At 44.7% G+C, this 22932-nt stretch overlaps 1 protein-coding gene across 3 annotated transcripts in view; it reads left to right on the top strand.

Annotated features, from left to right (window-relative positions):
* LOC147903464 (uncharacterized) overlaps positions 1–20965 on the top strand; it is a 42794-nt gene extending 21829 nt beyond the window's left edge. For 2 of the 3 annotated variants that reach the window (XM_087399110.1, XM_087399120.1), the window contains exon 4: positions 17989–20965. In XM_087399110.1, coding sequence (XP_087255236.1) covers positions 17989–20301 — 2313 coding nt within the window. In that variant the 3' untranslated portion in view covers positions 20302–20965. The remainder of the gene's footprint in view (positions 1–17988) is intronic. The other variant, XR_015543712.1, reaches the window with a different exon arrangement.
* Positions 20966–22932: the final 1967 nt, after the last annotated feature.

The following is a 22932-nucleotide window of genomic DNA, read 5'->3' on the forward strand; positions in this document are numbered from 1 at the left end:
GAATCTGAGTTGACGGCATAAGGCCTTACACTCATCATCGTACCAACTATTATAGGGTACGGTTCCAGGGGGTGGTGGGCGGGTGGAGCGGGTGGTGTGGGGAAAAGCGTGAATGGCAGCCTCGTGTAGTGAGCGGGTGACAAGGGCAGCTCGATCCTCTAAAAGGGGTATGAAGTCAATATAAGCGAGAAGTATGTACAGACGGCCAGAGTAAGAAGGTGAGTGATCCTGATCAAAGCGTATATCGTGGTAGGTGGAGTAAGCACTGAGTGGGGTGGAAGGTGCTGTGCGAAGGGAGGTGGAGATGCGAAAGAAAATGTATTTATGATCAGCCCCCGGGGGGAGAGGTGCTACAGTGAAGTCAGTAATGCGAGATGTGAAGACAGGGGATCCCATGATGTAATAATCAACACTGGAGCCCCCCCCATGTGGAAAGCATGTGAAACCACCTGAAGCGGGCCATCTGTCAAGACCATTATAGATAATGAGATCATGTATTCTGCCTAGGTCTAATAGGGCCTGTCCATAGGATGAGAGTGGACCTCGCCTGTCAGCCGAAGCCCGTAGCATACCTACCTCCTCAAGGTCAACATCTGCCAGTAGAGTGGAATCATCTCTGAAATCAAGAAGTGGTACCTGACGGGCCCTTGTCCTCGCATTGAAGTCCCCCACTAAAAGGACTTCTCGCGGCTAGAAAAGTCAACGATGGACTGATAAAGGGCAGCAAATGGGGATGTCTCATCATCACCTCGAATATCTCTGGCAAAGTGGGAGGTCTCCGGGGGGAAGTAGCAAACTGCGATAAACAGATCCTGGTTGTCCATGTGTCGTATCCGGATCCAAAGAAATCTGGAATGTGTATCTCTCGGCTCTACTGAAATGATCCCCCGAAGTGTGGATCTGAAAAGGACTGCAACTCCACATGAACCTCGAACTCCTCCTGTACCCCTCGTCTCATCTCTGTAGGCAGACTCCCATGTATATCCGCTGACTATTGGGAGAGGGCACTCTGGACTCTGATGTGTCTCTGTATAGAAGACTATGTCGTGGCCTGTATAGGATTCCGAGAAGTTCCCTGGTTCTGACCATAAGGTATAATTACAGTTCCAAATGGTGCAGGACAGGGTCTCGGATATTTGAGTCTCATAGGCCCCGCTTCCCTATGTAGGGGAGGGGGCAGGTGTTCTACGGGGGCCTGTAAGAAGTCGTCCCTCTCGTACCATTGCCCACTTTCCCTCCTTTCGGGCTTGATCCCGCTGCTGCAGCAAAGAGCGCCTCTCCTCAACCTGTAGAGGTGTGAGGTCCTCATCCACAGAGATCGTTGGTTGATCTCGAAGGACTGACCTGCGTCGTAGAGCTGAAAGTCGTGCCTGAGTGTCATGAAATCGTATGATCAGGGGTTACTCTCGGTTGGGATCTCTCCCCACCCGCCATGCCCTCTCTATCTTGTGCTCAGCCACACCCAGGGTAGCAGTCACGAACGCAGTCGCATCTACCATCGGTGTAGCCTCAGTGCGTGGGATCTTGCGTACTCTGATGTTGAGAGCCTTACTGGCTCTCTGCTGCTGCTGCTTCATGAGGGTAGCCAAAATGGTGACCCTTGCGGGTTCGCGTTTGGCCACGTCAACCCATCCGGAAGTCTCCTCAATAGCAGATTGCATGCTCGCAATCTGTGCCTCGACCACCGGGGTACTCCCTAGGGCAGTGTGTATGGCTGTGACCTCCTATCGGAGCTGCATGATATCCTGTCTGAGTCCCTGAATAAGACCCGCTTGCTCCCGAATGGCCCTAGCCTGCTCCTGTATGATGCGGCTCTGCTCCTGGTTGAAGCGGACTTGCTCCCGTGCGAAGCGAGCCAGCTCCATCTCACGCTCACAAAAACTATGTATCTCCGTGAGTAGGGTCTCACGGGCCTCTGGTGTGTCAGTCCACCCATGTCCATGCTGAAACTGTGGTGATTGTGGCATGAAAGAGTGGGACTGAGTTCGAAAACTGGACGGTGGCTGAGTGAGGAACGGAGATGACAGTGGAATGGATGAGGCAGTCCCAACGGGATGTGGGAGGGTGGGCTGATTGAGAGGGAGAGGGGAGAGTGAAGCGTAATGCGGCACAGTGTATGACACCTCCGAAGTAGGGGTCATAAGCTGTGCGAGAGCTGTAACAGGAGAAGAGGGAAAGGGAGCAACAACCGGCGCCATGGGCATGAGTATGTCACTGATCGTAGATGTAGATGGAGCTGAGACTGGAACTAGAGCTGGGCCTGAAGCGGGGAGTGAAGTCAAAGTAGAGATAGAGATAGAGGGAGCTGAGGTTGGGGCTAAAAACGAAACTGACACTGTAGCGGGAGTTGAGGTTGAGGTTGAGGTTGAGGTTGAGGTAGAGATAGAGGCTGAAGAAGTTGAGGCGGGTCCTACCTTTGCCTTGCTGTTTACCCCGAGTCCACTTCGGTTGTAACGCGTGTTCACATCCTCCAAATTCAGTTGTGTCGTTTGCTTTTTTTTGTTGTTGTTATTTTCGTCTTTCTTGGCTTTGTCCCCCATTCTCTTGGGGTACGGGTGTAGATCTTAGTGTTAATGTTCAGCCGGGAGCGGGAGCACCAGTTTCCCCCCCATAATGGGAGGGTGGAGAGGCAGCCAAGAGGTGGAGAAGGAGGAGAGGCTAAGATGGAGAGAAGGAAGGAGGAGAGGTGAGAGAGAGAGGAAGAGGAAGAGGAAGAGGTGAGAGAGAGAGAGAGAGAGAGAGAGAGAGAGAGAGAGAGAGAGAGAGAGGAGGTTGCAAGGAGGGAGAGTAGATAGGATTAGATGTCACATCAAAAAGTACAAAATGAGGCGTGGATGGGGTACATAGTCCCTCTTCAATTCCCACCTAAAGAACCACTAACATAGTCCTATTTCCCCCTTCATTACAAAGGCTATGCAAGAGAGTGCATGTCGCATTTAGTAATTCTCATAACATTCGTTTTGTGTAGTTAATTTATGGATTACGGAGTAGCTTGCGCCCACACTTAGCAACGTACTTTGTGGAAGCAATTGAGGATGTCCTGGAAGCACATGGAGGGGAGGGATCCATCTAGCCTAATTGCCTTCCCATTAACATTTAACAAATACAATTAAGGAGATGAAGGTACAAGAGGCTGCCCATACTTAATGACACTCCGTGGAAGCAATCGAGGGTGTCTTGTTGGAACTTGAACGCAAGTGGAGCTGGAGGAGACGAAATTACAAGATATTAAAGTGGGCTGCATGTCAAATCTTTCATAGAGGCCTACAATCATGCTCACCACTTTGCAGATATAGATGCCAATAAGTCCTAAATCTACCCTATTGGGTGTGCAACCATTTTGCATTACAAAGGGACTGTTGGGATAACACCCTCATTGCTTATAATGCTTTTATTATTATTTTTAATACTTACGGTCACTAGTTCCAGATAAGGGCTCTTTAGGGTCCCATAGCTCGTGGTTTGGGGGACTTAGAATGTGACGCTGGTTAATATAAAATATGGTTCCTCTACAATTTCCAGGGCACACTTGTAAATTTAGAGCCAGTCACATTAGCAAATAGCGTGCTTTCTTCATTTCAAGCTCACACATTCAAAGAACAGCCCTTCAGCAAGTCAATTCTTGCTGTGGGAACACACCTATGCATAAAAGAAGGTATTTTCTGCTGCATATTTCTCTCTTGAAAGTTGGGGCATGGCACATGGTGAAAAGCTACTGCAGCATGGGTTTCAGCAGATGCACATCAGGGATTAACCTTTTGGTAAGGTACTAATCTCATTTCTGCTTTAGCAGCCTAGGGATATGCCTTTTTGTTGCAGGTAGGCATCAAATGATGTGCCTCATGTGAAGAAAAGCTCAATGACATGGGGAACTATTTAACTTACGTCCTGGAGTTCACCATGAACATGCTTTCACAATTAGATTCCAAGGACATGGAAGGTTGACAGACATGAATGGATAATCAAAGTTTATAGCTGCAAGCAATGTAACGTTCCCACTGTTTAACCTTATAGTGAGTCCAAAGTCTTCAGCTCAAGGTTGAAAAATTTTAGTGGATAAGTCGAGATTAGCAACACAAGGAAGCAAGGTGCTGCAGCTCAAGAGTCAGCTCGATTCATCATGGATGAGAGAAAGATCACTCTCTAATCAGCTCACCAACATATAATATATTACAGAGTATCTTGCAATGATTGTTGAGACAGTTAGGATAACATCTTAATTCCCGTCATCACAACTCCTCGGCAGCTTGCCCAGGATATTACATCTTGTTTCTCCACCTTAATATGATAGCAAGGTTTTCCATATCCATTACCTGCCATGGAAGAGATGATTGGGAGGCTGAATCATGAAGAACAGATAACACATTCCATGGAGTGTTGCAATGTTGCTGACTAGGCCCTTGTTGGGAAAGGCAAAAGCAAACTTAAAAAAAAAGAAAAACCCTTTTATAGCAGCAAACATGGAGGATAATGTTGAGGGATCTAGTAGTGGATCCTAGAAGATGCACGAGAAAGGTAGATGCCATTACTGTAGCCTACTACGCCATTATGAGACCAAGGCTGAGGGATCTAGCAATGACCCAAGAAGATGTCCAAGAAAGGAAAATGCATTACTGTGGCAAAGGCCACTATGAGAGCCAATGATCAAGCTAAAAAACAGTATGGATATGCAGTCCATGAAACCTCCACTATGAGAGACAAGGATTCACTATGAGAGGCAATGATTAAGCTAAAAACCAGTATGCATGCAGCCTAGAAACCTCCAAAATAAAAGAACATTTAGTCCATCATTTATGTGTCAGAATACTTGTTTGCAGCTGATTTTATGAAGCACATGATTTGTTTGGATGAGCAGCTGGCTGATGTGAGGATGATAGCCATGTGTAGCCACAAGTTGTGGTTCATGCACTTGTTGTAAGGCAACTATACCTTAATTTGGGAGAGCTATGCAATCGTATGAAGGCCAACATGCTTTGCAGATTCAGCTTGAGGGTGAGCATCTATATATTGCAGTATGAAAGGAGCCTAGTCTCCAGTAGCACAAATGATAGTGTTTGGTTGATAGAATCATTCGCTATAAGCACATGATCGGTCAGCGGGATTGCTTTCAGTCTTTAATCTTCATATTCAAGGGGTGTGTAGGGCATTGTATTTATCTACCTGTTGACTTAAAACAGGAAATCTCAAAAAATATAAGATATGTGCCAAGTTTCAAGAAATATGTACTTCGTAGGGTTTGCAGCCATGTGTGATAATAGAAATTGTCACATGCCCAATGGCTAACTACGGCTTAACCTGGATTGGAAGATCTAAAAAATTTGGATGCATCTAGGGTTTGACGTTGGTCTTACCCATGCTGTCAATAGTGATGGTTGAGCCGAGGCTAGTCTAGCATTGGTAGAGATGGAGGGTTGGGGTGCATGTGAAGGTAGGGTTAGGAATAACCTAGAGTTGACACTTGAGCTAGCATGAATGAGATTTATATTCCATGGAGAATGCTTCTAGGAAAAGCCCTTTTATGGAAAACTAGACTATTTAAGGCGTAGCTCTTACAATTAGAGTTGGATGTTAAATATAGTTGAGCTAGGCTTATAAATAGAAGCTAAGGGCTCATTATTAGTCACATTTTGGGAGAGGTAGCTAGCCAAGAGTAGTAGCTTTGTGGAAGGAGCACGTGATATGGGACACATGTCTAAGTATTTGGACTAACTTCCTCGGTGGTGTAGGTCGCAGGGTCAGGGCCTTAGGGTAATCGCTGTGAGTTAGAATCTTCCAGTCTATCAAACCATTGAGAAGAGCGCATGGACACATGTAACCAAACCCCTAGGTATGGGCCCTGATATTGGTATCAAATCAAGCTTTGATGTTGTTCTTTGAATTGTTCAATAGTTAAAAAATCTTGTTCTAATTGACAGTTGCAATGTATATATGTTCAGTCTGAAGGGCCTGAAGGGGGAAGAAGAGCAAGAGGGAGAGAGTGTGAGTAAGAGAGAAGACACAAGTGTGCGGGTGTGAAGTGATGAGCCACACCACAAACTCATTAGTTTTATTAGGATTAGGTTTTATCCTATGACTGTCTTAAGACAGTTTTATCCTATGACTGTCTTAAGACAGTCATAGATGTCTTAACTTTAATAAAGGGGTGGCAATGTGCCTTTACCCCAACAACCTCCCACCTAAAGGCCAATGTGCCTAAAGGGGAGAAAAGAATAACAATTACAGCAATATACAGTTACTGTATACAAGACCATAAAATAAGAATGGTCTCATCCTAATCCCATGATGTGGCGGCAATGTGCAAACCGCTCAGTAGGCAAGCTCTTAGTGAGCAAATCTGCAGGATTATCATCAGTATGCACCTTCACAAGCTCAAGTCGCTTGTCTTCCAGTACCTCCCTGATGAAATGATATTTCACATCTATGTGCTTGGTCTTCTGATGATAGACCGGATTCTTTGCCAACATGATAGCACTCTGACTATCACAGTGCAAAACTGGCATATCTCCTGTAATACCCAAGTCTCCCACCAGCCGAGTAAGCCATATTGCTTCCTTGCAAGCCTCAGTGGCTGCAACATATTCAGCTTCAGTAGTTGACAGTGCAATGCATTTCTGCAACCGAGACACCCATGATATAGCACCTCCTGCAAATGTGAAAATATAACCGGTAGTAGACTTCCGGTTATCTGCATTCCCTGCATAGTCTGAATCTGTAAAACCATGCACCAATGCATCGTGCTTACCATAGCATATGCACAAGTCTTTGGTACCCTTGAGATACCTCAAGACACCTTTCACTGCTTCCCAGTGCCTCTTGCCTGGATTTGCCATATACCTGCTGATGACTCCCACCGCAAAAGCAATATCCGGACGAGTGGCAACCATGGCATACATCAAAGATCCAACTGCAGATGCATACGGAACCTTGGCCATTTCAGCCTTATCATCATCTGATCTGGGGCTGTCCTTACTGCTGAGTTTTAAATGTGGAGGCAACGGGTACTAATAGACTTCCCCCCCTCCATTTTAAAGCGCTGCAGTACTTTGTCAATGTACTCTTTCTGTGACAGAAACAAAAGTCCCTTGGACCTGTCACGAGTAATCCGCATGCCAAGAATATGATTTGCATCACCCAAGTCTTTCATGTCAAAAGACTTATGCAGTTGTTTCTTCAAAGCACTAATCTCATGCTGAGATTTACTGGCAATAAGCATGTCATCCACATATAGAATGAGTAGCATCAAACTGCCATCCTTTGCCCGTTTGGTGTACAAGCAATGATTGGTCTCACACCTATGATACCCTTGGGACTGCATGAAGGCATCAAACTTCTTGTACCATTCTCTTGGCGCCTGCTTGAGTCCATACAAGCTCCTCTTGAGCTTACACACAAGCTGCTCTTTCCCTTTAACAGCATATCCCTCTGGCTGACTCATATAGATCTCATCATGGAGATCTCCGTGAAGAAAAGCTATCTTCACATCCATCTGACATAAATCCATGTCGTCATGAGCAACAAGAGCTAACACTGCTCTCAAAGTAGTCATCTTGACTACAGGGGAAAAGATCTCATCAAAGTCAATGCCCTTCTCCTGCTTAAATCCCTTGGCAACCAATCTGGCCTTATACCTCGGTAAAGCATTTGAATCCACTTTGACTTTGTAAACCCACTTGCATGGCAAAACCTTTCTGCCTGCAGGTAGCTGCACCAAGTCCCATGTATCATTTTGAAGTAGGGAGTCCATTTCTGACTGCATGGCTTTCTCCCACTTCTTTTTCTCTATTCTTCCCATAGCTTCCTTGAAGCTGGAAGGCTCACCACAATCAGTCAGCATGATAAAATCAGCCACATTATTGGCTCCTGGAACAAACCTGGCAGACGTCCGTTGTACACGGGTGCTCCTCCTAACAAAATGTTCCGGATTAGGCTGCTGTCCAGCCTGTTCTTCATGCATGACGGGTGGCTGTACCACCATATCTGGCTGTTCTACAGCCCCATCTGCTGGCATATCCAGTGGTGCATCATTGGCAAAATTATCTGGCTAATTTTCAGCCTGTATACCCTCTTGAACAGGGTTATCTGCAGCAGCCTGCTGCTGCATATAAATGGGCATTCTTTGCTGTCCAACATCATCATAAATAACCCTCCTGTATTCCACAGGTTGCACGGGTTCCTTGTGTACACTATCCTCTTTAAAGATGACATCATTGCTGCGTATAATCTTCCGTTTAACGGGATCCCATAACCTGTACCCCATTTCACCTTCGTCACCATAACCCATAAAGATGCATCTGATAGACTTTGGATCCAGTTTGGTGCACAGTTCTTTGCGTACATAAGCAAAGCACTCGCAGCCAAATACACATAAGTGCTTGTATGAAGGTGGCTTGCCAGACCACACCTCCTCTGGCACTTTCAACTCCAAAGCCTTGTTTGGCGACCTGTTAATAATGTGAACTGCTGTTTGCACGGCTTCTGCCCAAAAGCCATGGGGTAATGCAGCATAAGACAACATACATCGAACCTTCTCCTGAATAGTTCGATTCATCCGCTCACTTGCACCATTTTGAGATGCATTATGAGGGGATGTGAGTTCCTGTTTGATGCCCTTAGCTTGGCAAAACTGCACAAAAGCATGTGACACATACTCACCCCCATTATCGGATCTGAGGCATTTCAGCCTACGACCTGTCCGATTCTCAACCTGAGCGACAAACTTCTTGAAAGCATCTAAGGCATCGCCCTTATGCTTCAAGAAATAGACCCACACTTTGCGTGTGGCATCATCAATGAAAGTAATAAAATATTTTGCACCCCCTAGTGATAACTGTGGCATCTCACACAAATCAGTGTGTACTAGATCAAGCGGTGCTCTATTCTGGGGAGTTCTCCTCTTATGAGGAGTCACAGAATGCTTGCCAAATATACAATGATCACAAGTAGGCAAATCTGAAAAAGAAAGAGACGGCAGATAACCCAAACGTGACAGTTCTTGCATTCCTTTAACAGACATGTGTCCCAACCGGCTATGCCACAATGAAACCTTTGGCAGCTCGGTTATGGCAACAACATGATTACCCACACTGGAAACATAAAGAGGGTACAAGGTATCACTCTTAAAACCCTCAGCCACTACAGCGTGGCCATCAGTAATCACCCATTTGGAATCCCCAAATGTGGTGTGGTAACCACTGTCATCCAATAAGCCAGTGCTAATCAGATTTTTCTTGATTTGCGGCACATGACGGACACCATCAAGCATGAATATGCGTCCATTAGGAAATACCATCTGTATACTGCCAATCCCTGCAATTTGACATGCATAGTTGTTCCCAAGATGAACAACTCCATGAGTACCTGTGTAGGAAGTAAACCACTCCCTATGAGGAGTAACATGAAAAGAAGCACCTGAATCCAAGAGCCAGGTGTGCATGTCATGGCCATCAATAACCAAAGCATGTGCTATTACAGCAGAAGAGCATAAAACATCATGTATGTCACTGTCACTGTCCTGTTGCTGCAACATTCACTGCATCCAAGTCATCTGCCTTGGCCTTGCCTTTGCCTTTGCTTCCATTGCTTGCATCCTTTGTTTCAGCCTTCTTGGCTTTCTGATCCCGTATGAACTTGAAGCACTTAGACTTCACATGTCCCTTCTTGCCACAATAAAAGCATTCAATATCCTTTTTGCCACGGGACTGACTGCGGGATTTGGACTTACTAGCAGATCTCCCCTTCTGCTGAGTCCTGCCTCTATCCTGTACCTGCAAGGCATTTGAAGACTTGCTGCTCGCATTATTCTTCCTGCTCATCTCCTCCATAAGGAGAGAGCTCTCTACATCAGCATAAATAAGAGTGACATTCGAATTTGACAAGGTGGTCTTGAAAGTGTCCCAACTCTCAGGGAGGGTACACAGCAAGAAAGTAGCCTTGAACTCCTCATCAAGATTCAATCCCTGTGCAATCAGCTGTGTAAAGATGGCATTGAACTCACTCAAGTGTGAGGTCATAGCTGTACCTTCCTTCATGCGAAGATCAACCAGCTTCTTCAACCAATAAACCTTACTGGCTGAGCTCTTTTGGGCATACAATTCTTCTAGCCTTTGCCATAGACCATAAGAGGTCTTTTCAGCCTGAACATTGAACACAAGAGTGTCAGAAATAGTGAGCATGATAGCTGCCCTTGCGGACAAATCAAGCTCTTCCCAGTCATCAGCTGCCATGTCAGATGGCTTGACACCCTTCACCCTTATGGGCTTAGAAATCTTCTTTAACAGAAGTACATTCAAGCACTGTTCTGCCCATAATGCATAATTGTGTGCTCCTTCCAGTTTCTTTATGTTCAGAATTGAAGATTCACTTCCCCCTGATGCCATATCAGATAGGGAAAGTACCTGACTCCCTGGAAGTAAAAAAAAAGACAGAATAAAAATTCTGATTTCTCAGAAAAAACCTGCTCTATCAAGAGCCAGGAGCACTCACAATAGTGCTGTTTTTTACTGTCAGGAAATCTGCAGCAAAACAGAAAATTCTCCCAGTTACTGTACCTTCTGAAACACTGTACCGTGCTCAAATAGGCATAAAAACAGTAATTTCAGACTGCTGCAGCTGCTCAACAAGTGCTTAACAGTGCATAATCAGCTGACAAGGCACAAACACTGCTGTAAACACTGCTGTACTGGCTGTACTGATCACTTCTCCCACCTCAGATGAGGTATTGCACTGAGTTAATATGCATAAACCACTTGGCAAACACCCAAAAAAAATGACACTTCAGCCTGTCACAAAACCTGCAACAGAAAATGGGATAAATCCCAAGCAATCACCCTTCTGCCAAGGGGATAAAATGCATCTGAAGATCTCTGTCGGTGACCCAAGTGCTATCAAACAAAATCTGGGCAAAAGCCCCTTGATCTGACACCTGAACCAAGTGAAGAACACCTCAACACTGAGGTAGCATGCAATGTGAAAATCTCTCTGACAAAATCAACCAACAGTGTAATGCATATACTGTCCTGTGTAGAAATGACATACACAGATCCCAACGTACAAACACTCAATGAGGAACCTTTTGAGCACTGTCAACGATGGACAGTTAGGGACCGAGTAAACTCGATGCGCCCTGGCCAAGCGTGGCTCAACTGAGGTTCTTTGAGTGTTGCACAAGAAATGTGACCTGCAAGAAAATGTCACCTCGACACTGCGGAAATCGAGGCAAATGTGTGCTCTGTGGCACCACACTACCTCAAGGCATACAAAGCATCAACTGCCAGGCAAAAGCCCTATGATCTGCTCACCCAGAAACTGAGATTCAAGCCCAGTAAAAGCATAAAAGTCCTCTGCAAAATCAAGGCATTTCCTTCACGAAAACAGACAACTGTGCAATCAACCACACACTGTGGTTCTCTTCACCTCAAGCACGAGGTAAATGAAGGTACTTGCTGTACTTTCAAGAAAACACAGTTCTGTGAACTGAAAGATGATCCTGAATCAAGAGCAGAGAGCTCTTTCTCCTTCTTTTCTTCCCACAAAAAAAAAATTCTGCCTGCTGTACTTGATGTACCTTCGCACATGTGCAGAATCCCAGAAGAGAGAAGACAAAAAAATTTCGACGGTCTCCCTGATGCAGCTCCCTGTACCTGCGGAGTGTAGATCCGTACGGATGTACGGCTCCTGTACGGAGTCCGTACAGCAGGTACGGATGTCCGTACCTGAGCGCGCGCTGCGCGCTCTGGTTCCGCGCAGCCTGGTGCTGTGCACAGGTTGCCCCTGCGCAGGCTAGCAGCTAGCAACTGCTGCCCTGCTCTACGCCCGCGCCCGCGACGTGCCCTGCTCTACGCCCGCGCCCGAGCCCGCGCTTGCGCCTGCGATGCAATGCCGTCGCTGCGATGCCTTCGACGCCCGTCCGTACGGATGTACGGACAACGTACGTCCGTACGGCGCTGTCTGACCTGCTGGCTAGGTAGAGGTCGAGGGGGGTGGGTAGGCAAGGGTAGAGGGGAAAGGTGGCTCTGATACAAGTTGAAGGGCCTGAAGGGGGAAGAAGAGCAAGAGGGAGAGAGTGTGAGTAAGAGAGAAGACACAAGTGTGCGGGTGTGAAGTGATGAGCCACACCACAAACTCATTAGTTTTATTAGGATTAGGTTTTATCCTATGACTGTCTTAAGACAGTCATAGATGTCTTAACTTTAATAAAGGGGTGGCAATGTGCCTATACCCCAACACAGTCTATGGAATTTTCTAGTTTGCATCAAGGAGAGCATGAATTGCGTTTACCGGAAGAGCCAAATCAGCAGAGTAGACTTGTAATTGGAATTTGGGCAGGAATCCTGTATTGAGAGCAAGCCAACTATGTCTTAGCAGGGATAATTGTTTATGCTTTGGGTTGTGATGGGAAAAAAGTCTCGTGGATATTTATTAGTATGCTTTCTATAACAAACGAGTAAGCTGTGTCTTCTTGCTTGTTTGCATGGGTTAACTAGGCATAAGGATTAGCCTCGTAGAGAGTTGTACACACGTGAGGGTGCAAGAATGCAATACTGGGTGCAAGTAGCCCCTCCTCTGTAGATTGCTCCCGTATCAATGCCAAAATGAAATTGTGTTAGTGCTAGTGACCACTGTTGATTGGAGGAGTCACTTATCTGGCTAGCTTGGTAGTGATGGCTATGATGGACAACGAACTCTCCTATCCTTTCTTGCTCCATAGACCATGGCTCTAACTGGCAAGGTCTATACAAGTTTGAGAGAATAACCTACTCTCATTACCATTGGGTGCCAGCACTCTTGTCATCCTGGCATAAAACAGTCCATAGAGATGAAGACACGAGTGGGAAGGATGGATGGGGGCATAGGAAGTAAGAAGAAGAGGCGACATTGCAGCCTTCTCCATCAGAAATCCGACCGTATGCTGTCCATGACTGGAACAGGCTACTGCAAAGAGCCGCTTATTTTCTCTGCTTCAGTCCGTTCTGTAATAGCTTGTCAATCGCCGATCCCAAGCAGGTTCCTACGGCTGTGCTGCTGACCACTATGTTGATCCCAGCAGGTTGTCTTGGCTCCACCAAGAGTCGACCCCTAGGATAAATCATGCGACTTGCGAAGGCTGTTCCAAACACCAGCAGAATATATCCAGACTCCATGCCTTGGGCAGATACCTCCGAATTGTTCCCTGATCCCTCTGCTTCACGTTGCCTTGCAGAAGCTCTGCAATCAGCAATCAATTGTCCGCATTGCCTTAGATCTACGTAGCAAAGCCTGCAGATCTGCGTCAGCGCTGCACTATCCTGGTCCCTCATCGGCGATAACATTTGATACCATGTGAGAGTTGTGCACTTGCGGAAGCAAGTGAGAGATAGAGAGGGATTGACACTGAGAAATAGGTAATAGCAACTGTTTAGATCCAAGACTACAACCAGAGCCAAGGGGGCTGGTCAGGAGTAGTGCTCCAAGTGACCTCAAATATGAGATACGTGGGGAGGGACCTTTTATATGCCCCCCCTCTAGCCTGGTTGGCCAGCAAGGGTTGGCTGACAGACTGACCAGCAGGTTGGCCTAACCCGGCCCAACCAGGGTCAGGTTAGTTCAGTTTGAGCCGACCTAGTTGGATGTCCAATTGGGCTTAACTCAGCCCTAACCAGGGGTCAGGGTAGCTTCCATCAGCCAATCTGAACCAGGCCAGAAGTCCCCTATTCCTACTCCTCATTCCGAGTGGGCACACTGCCATCTCTATTGGGATAAGTGTGATCAAGGGCTGGCTCTATGGTGCATGTGTGCATCTAGGGGAGTCACATGTGTGTGTGTGTGTGTGCGTGTGTTGTAAAGGCACATCAAGTGCTATGATGTGTCTAGTGTGTGACCTAAGTGATGATGTAAGCCAAAGGTCCCCACATGGGAGGTTCCTTTGATTTAGGCCAGTCCCACTGATGTAGGGACTGATTGCCACTGATGTAGGGAAGGTGCCTTTGATCTAGGCCACCTTCTCCCCATTTCTATAAGAGAGAGTCACCTCTCTCACAATCAATAGTGAACAACATTTTTGGTTACATCTTGTGCTCTCACTCCTCTTCCAAGATGCATCTATTCTATCCCACGTGTTTCTACATTTGGTATCAGAGCTTTAGGTTCTAGATCTAGCCTAGCCTAGCATTAGATGCTCCCTAGTAGGATTCTTAGACTTTTTCAAGCTTCTACCATCTTCACCATTTCTTTCCCAAATTTGTGAGAGCTTGTTCTCCCTCGTCGTTTCACCATTCTCCAAGCCCTTTGTGCTGTAGATCAATCTCTGCAGGGCGCACCTTCAGCTCGAAGCTTGTCGCGAAATTGTGCCTCCACCCCTGTGCCAACAAGAAAACAGTCCGCCAATGTATCGTGTAATTCCGCCTCTGTGGTCACTCATTTCCAAATTCCTCTAAGCACGAGTTGGGCGACACTACAAGCAAGCTGCTGATGAAGTTTGAGCTCGTTTGGTTAAGCATTTGAGGAGAAACAGACAAAAGACTAGTCGATTTTACTAAGCTTCTATATGGCGACCTGGCGCAACATTGTGCCTCTTCTTGCTGGTAGCCCTGGTCTGGTATACTAGTGTTATTTCTGCATAAAAATCCCCTTGAATAGAGCTACGAGCTATGCGAATTGTGGCCTCCAATCTACCTTGGTCTCTGCAGGCAGAATTCTTCATATTCTGGTTAAAGGGTGTTGAGCAATCACCATAAGTTTGGGGCTTCTATTATTTACTGCAAACTTTCATTGTTTTGATTGTACTTGAGTAGTAGAACTCAGTCATGGAGCTCATGAGTGTCCTTATACTTTGCATTTAGAATGATGACTATGTGATTCTCTTTGACCATGATTGATGAGTACTTGAATTGTAAACATGACTAAGCCCGAGCAAGTAGAGAAGTTTGATGGAACTAGTTTCCATACTTGGCAAACAAAAGCTAAGTTTGTGCTTATGAAAAAGGGGATATGGAATGTTGTGAATGGACAGGAAAAGAAGCCTACAAAAGAAGAAGCTAATTGGTTGATCAAAGACAAGAAGGCTCTTGCTATCATTGCTTTGGGATTAAGTGACTCATACATTCACCACATTGATGGCTTTGAAACTTCACATGAAGCTTGGGATCATCTTCGCACAGTATTTGGTGCACAAGGGAAATGCTTCAAATATATCTTGCTCCTTTTGGAAAAGGGAATGTGTTATTCCATGAAGAAGAACAACTCCAAAGAGAATGAAGCATTTCTTGTGAAGAAGGGCTACTTCAACAACAAAGCAAATCTGGCTGAAGGAAGAACTCCATCAACAAATGAAGAATCAAACTTGGTGGTAGAAGATAAAGACTATGCTTTTTGAGCACTTTGTCTTTTGAATTTTTTGTTTATCATCACTTGGTCAAATTTTGAGGTTCTCTGCCTGGAGTAGTACTCCAAAAATAATGTCATATGTTTTGTCTTTTGTAAATCACCTTTGGTCACCATATGATGTAGGCCATGTGATGTGTGTTTGATCCCCTGGTACCTCTTGCAGACATGAGAAACTAGGTCCACACAAAGTCCTATGATTAATCCTTGTACATGCAAGAGAGATAACCATTTGGGGGGGTCTATCCCATTTTTGTAAACCTTGACCCTTGGGCACCCTTGCTAGCATGAGATCCTAGCCATAGATTTACCTTGACCACCATGAGATGGCATGAGAAACTATGAGACTAGATGTATCCTTGACATTGCAAGAGGCAAACCCTGAGGGGGGGTATGTTGGGATAAGTGTGATCAAGGGCTTGCTCTATGGTGCATGTGTGCATCTAGGGGAGTCACATGTGTGTGTGTGTGTGTGTGTTGTAAAGGCACATCAAGTGCTATGATGTGTCTAGTGTGTGACCTAAGTGATGATGTAAGCCAAAGGCCCCCACATGGGAGGTTCCTTTGATTTAGGCCAGTCCCACTGATGTAGGGGCTGATTGATACTGATGTAGGGAAGGTGCCTTTGATCTAGGCCACCTTCTCCCCATTTCTATAAGAGAGAGTCACCTCTCTCAGAATCAATAGTGAACAACATTTTTTGTTACATCTTGTGCTCTCACTTCTCTTCCAAGATGCATCTATTCTATCCCACGTGTTTCTACAATCTCTTACTATGAGATGCCAAACTCTAAGAGATGATACGTATGTCAAACCTCAGCTAATGAATCACTCTACTACCGCTGGAGTGGCAGTCAATATCTTGTTTTGTTGTCTTGCCTTTCTGTAGGCTAGCTAGATGGTCATGATGCCCATGATGCCTTCGTTTGAAGATGAAACATACAGAGAAGATCGAAAGCCTCCTTATATGAAAGCCTCCTTATATGATGAAAGGACGTGTGGGTGGCATATGAAAGAAAGTTTCATTCACCACGGTGCCTTATGCGAGCCTTGATTCTTGAACTTGACAGCGCACAATCTTTGGTGTTGCTTGTACCTTTCTTGAAACTTTGCTACAAGATTTGCTTTGGCTCAATAACCTTTGTTGTGGTGATAGTCTCAGGCTGCTCCACCTTTTGGTACTATCAAGATCTGTGATGTATTCCTTTCCTAAAACGTACTTATAAATGGATTGATGAATGGGCACTTGTGGAAGGGTATGCCCTTTTGCGGGGACACGTCCATGAGGCACTACCCTTCACAAGAGCTACAAGGAGCTACAACTCTTTCGAAGAGGCATAGGCTAATGAAGAGGACACTTCTATTTGTAACGTTGCAATGCACCCTTCACAAGTGGTACACACCTCTTCATGTAGACACCCTTTGGAGCATACACCTTTTATGTGTGGCTTTGGTTAACTTAGCACTTATTGACTCTCTAGTCGGAATGAAATGAGACATATTGGTATGATGGTCAACCACCACAAGGATAGAATCATAACCTGCTTGTGTGTGTGGCCATGGAAATGCTCTCCCATCTACCTAATGGTATTTCTAATGGCTGTAAAAAGCCAGGTGCCTTCACCCATTCTGCCTCACTTACATGACATGAAAAATATGGTGACATATTCATGAATATGCTTTATGAGCTCATATGTCTTTCCAACAATTGGGTGTCTCGCACATGGGCTATCATGGCACTGATGGGCCGGAGATCATTCCGATTAAGTACTACTACCCTGCCATTTTTTTTTAGCATACCATCATCTATGGTATATCTTGCATATGTATGGCCTTCCCTAGATTGTATATGGTGATTGTATGGTTTTGCAACAGGGCAAGCTCCATGGGCAAGATTCTTGCATCCTAGCAATTCTTGTTTACGGAAGTTCTTTTGACAGTTGTATTGAACTTTTTTGTGAGCCTTCTCCTGGGATCTGGACTCAGCATCCTTGGGTATATTTATGTAATGATCTAGTGTTAACTCATACAGCTTTTTGCTTGCTGTACAATATGAAGTTAATCTTTCCTCCTTTCTTCCTGCTTACTCGATCATCTTATTGCATCATCCCGTCCACCCCCCAACAGACACGCACACACCCAACTTGAACAAGGAAAAGGGAGGGAGGAGGGAAAAATCTGTGATGCTTGGAGACCCTGCCTCACTCATCGGGTAACTCTTTATTTTTGGGAAAATAGTCCCAAAATCACTTAAACTTTAGATGCCATTGCATGGATTTCCTTTGACAAGTGCCTCCTACCGGAGAGTTTAATGTTTAACTACAGTTTCCTGACTCGGCAGCTTTAGTAATTTGTAGGTTCATATAAGTGTTCCTTACAGTGGTGAAATTTTTACCTTTTAACCAGTTGTGATTGTTACTCTTCAACCACTGAGGGATTTTTTTTAAATTTTGAAAGTAGCATGGATGTTTCTATTTCCCATGTATTTACTTGCATAGCTACATGTTTTCTTTAGAGTGAACTGTGTTGCTAGGATGTAGATGCTTCAAGCATTTTGATAATGTAACTTGATTTCAAATATGTACTGTTCTCATTAAGGTTTCTATTTAATATTGGATGAAATTGTCTCAGGATCATAAAAGCAGCCTCGTAGGCAAACGGCATCTCAGGAACGATCAGGGGAAAGGTTTTGTACAAACAAGACCTATTGAAAGTGGAATTCAAGGACATGTGAAGGAAATGCAGCACACGTGTTACACTGAAAGCAAGAAAAGTTTTCCTTCTCAAGCTAAAGGTGGCTCAGCACCCTTCCAAGAGCCTATCAGTGAGGGTAATTGGCAAGGTCAACTGGCCTTATCAGAAGCAGAGGGTTCGTTGGAAGGTAATCGACGAGGAACAGTTGGAGGCAAACATCATCAGTTTATGCCGATCTATAGGCCCCCAAGTGCACGTGCTATGGGCTCAGATGAGCAAAGCAATATGTCAGAGTCTGATATATCCACTAGCTTTAAAGTTAATGGCTCACGCAATATCTCTACAGGCTCAGTTTCAGATCCTCATATCACCATGCGGTTAAATAAAGTAGGGGAAGACGAAGGTCAACTGACAGTGGTTAGGAGCGCTTCTGGAGAACGTTATGTGCATTATGTGGAGTCGCGAGGTGAACAACCCATAGAAAAAGATACTGGTATTAAGGTCACTTTTGACACTGAGAAACAGCAGAGGCATATTGAATTCTCAGATGTAGTGGACCTAACCAGACGGCGAAAGCTAAAAGAGCACGGGAGCTCAACCTCCATTGATCATGGACGTGTGCTTGATTGCGGATCAGGCTTTGGATTTGACAAAAGTCTGGACAGCAGCTCTGTACTCAGGCACCCTTCTCAATCGCCTACCTTACTCCCAGTTGAGAGTTCACCACCCATCAGCCAAGGGAGGTTTTCATCTGTTAATATGCTTTCTAATAGGAACAACAAGATTACCAAACGAGCAGACAATGGTTTACTTTCATCTACTCCTTTTTCTAGGAAACATGGTGCTGCATCACCTCCTGTGCAATTTCATGTTGGACTCGATGAGGGGTTTCATAGAAATGAAAGTAAACATAGACCTTCTGAGCAAGTAGAAGGTCCGATGCAAAAAACTTACGCATGGTTATCAGAGCCTCCCTCTGCTCCCATGTATGTCAGCAGTTCTTCTCATGGGAGTAGCACTCATTCGGGTCAATTGAGGCATGCACAAGATTCCAGTGGTGAGGTTTTCATGCAGAATTTATTCATACAACCCCCTGGAGCTGCAAAATTTGCTACCAGTCCTGTACATACCTGGAGCAATTCTGACAGGAAAGAGAGGTCTACTGCTGGTGGAGCTAATGATGTTATACGCCATCAGAATTCTTTGCAAGTCCCTCAGTTTGATAGTTCTTTTGCTGACAGGATACATGGTGATATTAATGGGAAACTGAAGACAAGTGCTGCTGCTGACAGAAACAAAGAAAAGAGGCGATCAAAATCTAACAATAGGGTGAAAGGCGACATTTCACCTTTCAGTACTCCGGGAAAAAACTTAAATTCACCAACTTCTATGGTTGATTTTCAGTCCCATCTTGCCTTGGGTATGTCTCCACATGGCTTTGAAGCAAAGCGTGTAAAAGAGAGCAAGATTCAGTCATCAAATGAAAATAATCTGGCTAATTTTCAGGAGAACTTAGAGCCTGACAGAGAGTCGAGCTTTGAAAATACAATTAAAGGCTCTAGACTGATTGTAGATCCTGTTGAGGGGAGTACACGTCATACTACACGACTGGTAGAGAAATGGGGAGATATTGAGGATGATATACCTGATTCTTATGAATACTTGCACATGGAGGAAGAGATCATGGAGGGAGGTGCACAATCCAGGGCTCTTAATTATCGCTATGAAGGTTCCATCAATTCTGATTTCAATGTTGCAGCAAGTCCTGATAGGAAAAAGCCAATGTCAAAAGATTTCACTATAGGCAGCAGATTAAGAAGGCATGGAGAGCAGAAGAAATTGGCAGCTGCTGAGGTGATATCCAACATTCCTGGTCACTCCATGGATGAACCCTATAGGAGCAATGTGTGGCAAAGATTAGGCCCTCAGTATGTCTCTAATGCATCAATATTGGGACCTCCTCCTAGGGCTTTGGGTAACGAGGATGCACTTGAAGCTTCTTTTGATGACTTTCCAAGCGCGTCACTTGAAACGAGGACAAACAGAAGCTTTGAATTCGGTATCCATGGCTCTGCACAGGCTTATATATATGGAGAGCATTTATCAAGTGTTTTGGATGATAGTTACAGTGATGCAAAATTGGATGCAAATAATGATAATGAACGTACAGAAAGGATGGTTCATGCTTACAAAGATGCAAATCAAAAGCGGGGCAAGCATGAATTATATGTGCCACGGCGGGGGTTCTAGGATTTTTGTGTCACGGTGGCATAAAATTTCCAACACTCCATAGTCAGCCAATCTGAGGTATAAAGATGGATCTTGTCAGGCCCTTTATATTTGCATGCTTATTCAAATTGCATGTGATTAAGTTCTGCTCCTTTGTCTCAACTTTATTTTAGCAGTATGTTCAGTTTGACTTCTGGTTTTCCCAGAGGTTTACAGAAGCATGCAGGTTTGTTTTCAAGCTTATCAAAAAGTATGATTGCACAAGAGAACACACACATGCAATATGTGAAGGCTCCTAAATTTGTATAATGAGCCAATTTTCAGTTTGTCAGTTGGTTTGTAAATGATTCTTATTCCTTGCTTTACTTTCAGGGCAAGTGTCGATCAGCAATGTGTGCTTAGGAACAAAGGCTCTCAGCATGCTGCATAGTGGCATTGCTATCTGTGCTTGGAAACCAGTATTTTTGGTTGTGTTAAGGTCTTCTAAGACACGGTGAGCCATATGCTGATTTCAAGCATAATGAGAACCTGAGTTGGTTTGGGTTGGCATACATTCAACAATTCTTTGCAGTATATTTGTCATAGGTGATTACGATTGTGAACATTGTACCACAGAGATAAGCATGCCATCTTTGTAAATAACTGCTACAAAACATCTTACACGAGTAAATTTAATGAAACAGAGAGCTTGTTTGACACAAAGTCTTTTGTTAGTGACATTGCTGTCACCTCAGGGAAGTATCAGCTGTATTTTAACGGCAAGATCCAGTATTTTGATGAATTGCTGTCTCAGGAATAAGCTGTATGTGGACGGCAAGATCCATCATTCCTAGTTTGATCCATTTTTTAAAGTTGATTTTTGTATCTGGAATACTTGGTTCTTAGTCATGGTAGCTTGAGGTAGCATGTGACCATGAAAAGTAGAAGAACCTTGTTGCTCAGGGTTGGGTTTAAAGCTCTTTGTATTTATTGAGCATTTTGTAGTATGATAACATCGATGGGTTTCGCTCGTGTTGCAATCGGTATGTCTCTTATCGGAAATGGCTGTGGCTCCAAGAGTCAATGGTCATGTGAACGTACTCCTATAATTGCAACATAGGAAATAGTACTAACCTTGGAGTGCCTCAAGATGTTAGTAATAACTAATCTTATGAACACACCACATCCTAACCATTCCGGTTAGATCAGAACAACCATCACTATATCACACGTGAAATCTCAAAAAGAAGAAAAGCCTAAAAGAAATCATAAAAACAGTTCAAAGCGTTGTCCTTTAGGAATTTTATTTACATCTCTTAATGCATACTAGTAGGGGACCCACACATTGCTGCGGCATAGCTCTTGCTCTAGTTGCTCTTGTACAACCACCAAAATTCCTTCCAAGGTGCTATCCACATGGTGAAGCTTTTACCGAACTAGGGAGGGTGCACTCCATGAATATTCTTTTGTGTAGACACGAAATCGAGGATGAAAGGGATGAAACCTCAACGGGGTGGCGAATCTTACAACAGAGGGGGTGATTGACAATCGTCAAATTTGATGTAGATCTAAGGAAGCAACGGAGAGAGATTGAAGGTGTTCACTCTCTCTTTGTTTGGGATGCATCTCCGTTTGGGACGCAACAAAGGGGGTGATTGGCAACGGTCAGATATGATGTAGATATGAGGAAGCAACGGAGAGAGAGATTGACCATCGTCAGATATGATGTAGATCTCAGGAAGCAATGGAGAGAGACTGAAGCTGTTCACCCGAGGCATAATTAGGGCCATTGATGCAAGGTTTGTGAGGGACAGCAAAGGTAGAATTGCTACTGGTGCTCTCTAGTTCCTTTGCCTCTTCAACCTTCTCTGTTGCGTTCCATGAGAGCAGAGGTCTAATCTAATTTGTGATGAGGGAGAAGATGGAATCCAAAGGAGGATCCAAGGCAATCGTCAGCTCTAATGAAAAAATCTAAGGAAGTAGTGGAGAGAGAGGGAAGACATTCACCCGAGGCATCCTGATGCGGGGTCCATGGGGGTAGCAAATCTCACGGTAGCAGTCAATTATTGTCCCTCCAATTCCATTGCCTCTTTGACCTTCTCAGTTGCGTTTCATGGGACCACCATGGGTGGCTTTCTAATCGTGGCTTTTCCTTATGACAAGTATAACCTCAATGGTCCTTTGCAACACCTGATGCCCCTGCATCTTTGTGTGTATTTTGGTTAAGTTTCTCCTTAGTAGACCCATTTGTTGTAGAGATATCATCCTCATTCACTTGAGCTAGAATCATGGTTTTTTGGTTTGCCTTCTTATCTCTACATCTTTTCCCCTCTGACTACTCTCTCCACTTGTGAGCTTCTACATTAGGAAAAAAGGGAGCTCATTTTGGGGCCTTGTAAGGCTACAAAAGCAAGAAAATATGGAAACTTGCGTGAGAAATGTCAGTGTGAAAAGGAATAAATATATTCTTTCACATGCTTTACATTCAATGTTCATATAAGAGCAACACTTTTCTGTGCAAAATTTGGTGATTTTGACACCGCAGACGCGTTCGGAACGGCCCAAAATCCTTAGAACGGCACTGGAAACATTGGAATCGGACATCCAGAGGTCCGAAAACGGCCAAAAAATGTCGAAAAGTGAGATTTGCAGAAAAACGCGATTTGGTACCTT

Source organism: Dipteris shenzhenensis, chromosome 3 (genome assembly GCF_047967505.1).
Source record: "Dipteris shenzhenensis isolate YYH24624 ecotype China chromosome 3, Dip_SZ_1.0, whole genome shotgun sequence".
In the NCBI taxonomy this organism is placed as follows: domain Eukaryota; kingdom Viridiplantae; phylum Streptophyta; class Polypodiopsida; order Gleicheniales; family Dipteridaceae; genus Dipteris; species Dipteris shenzhenensis.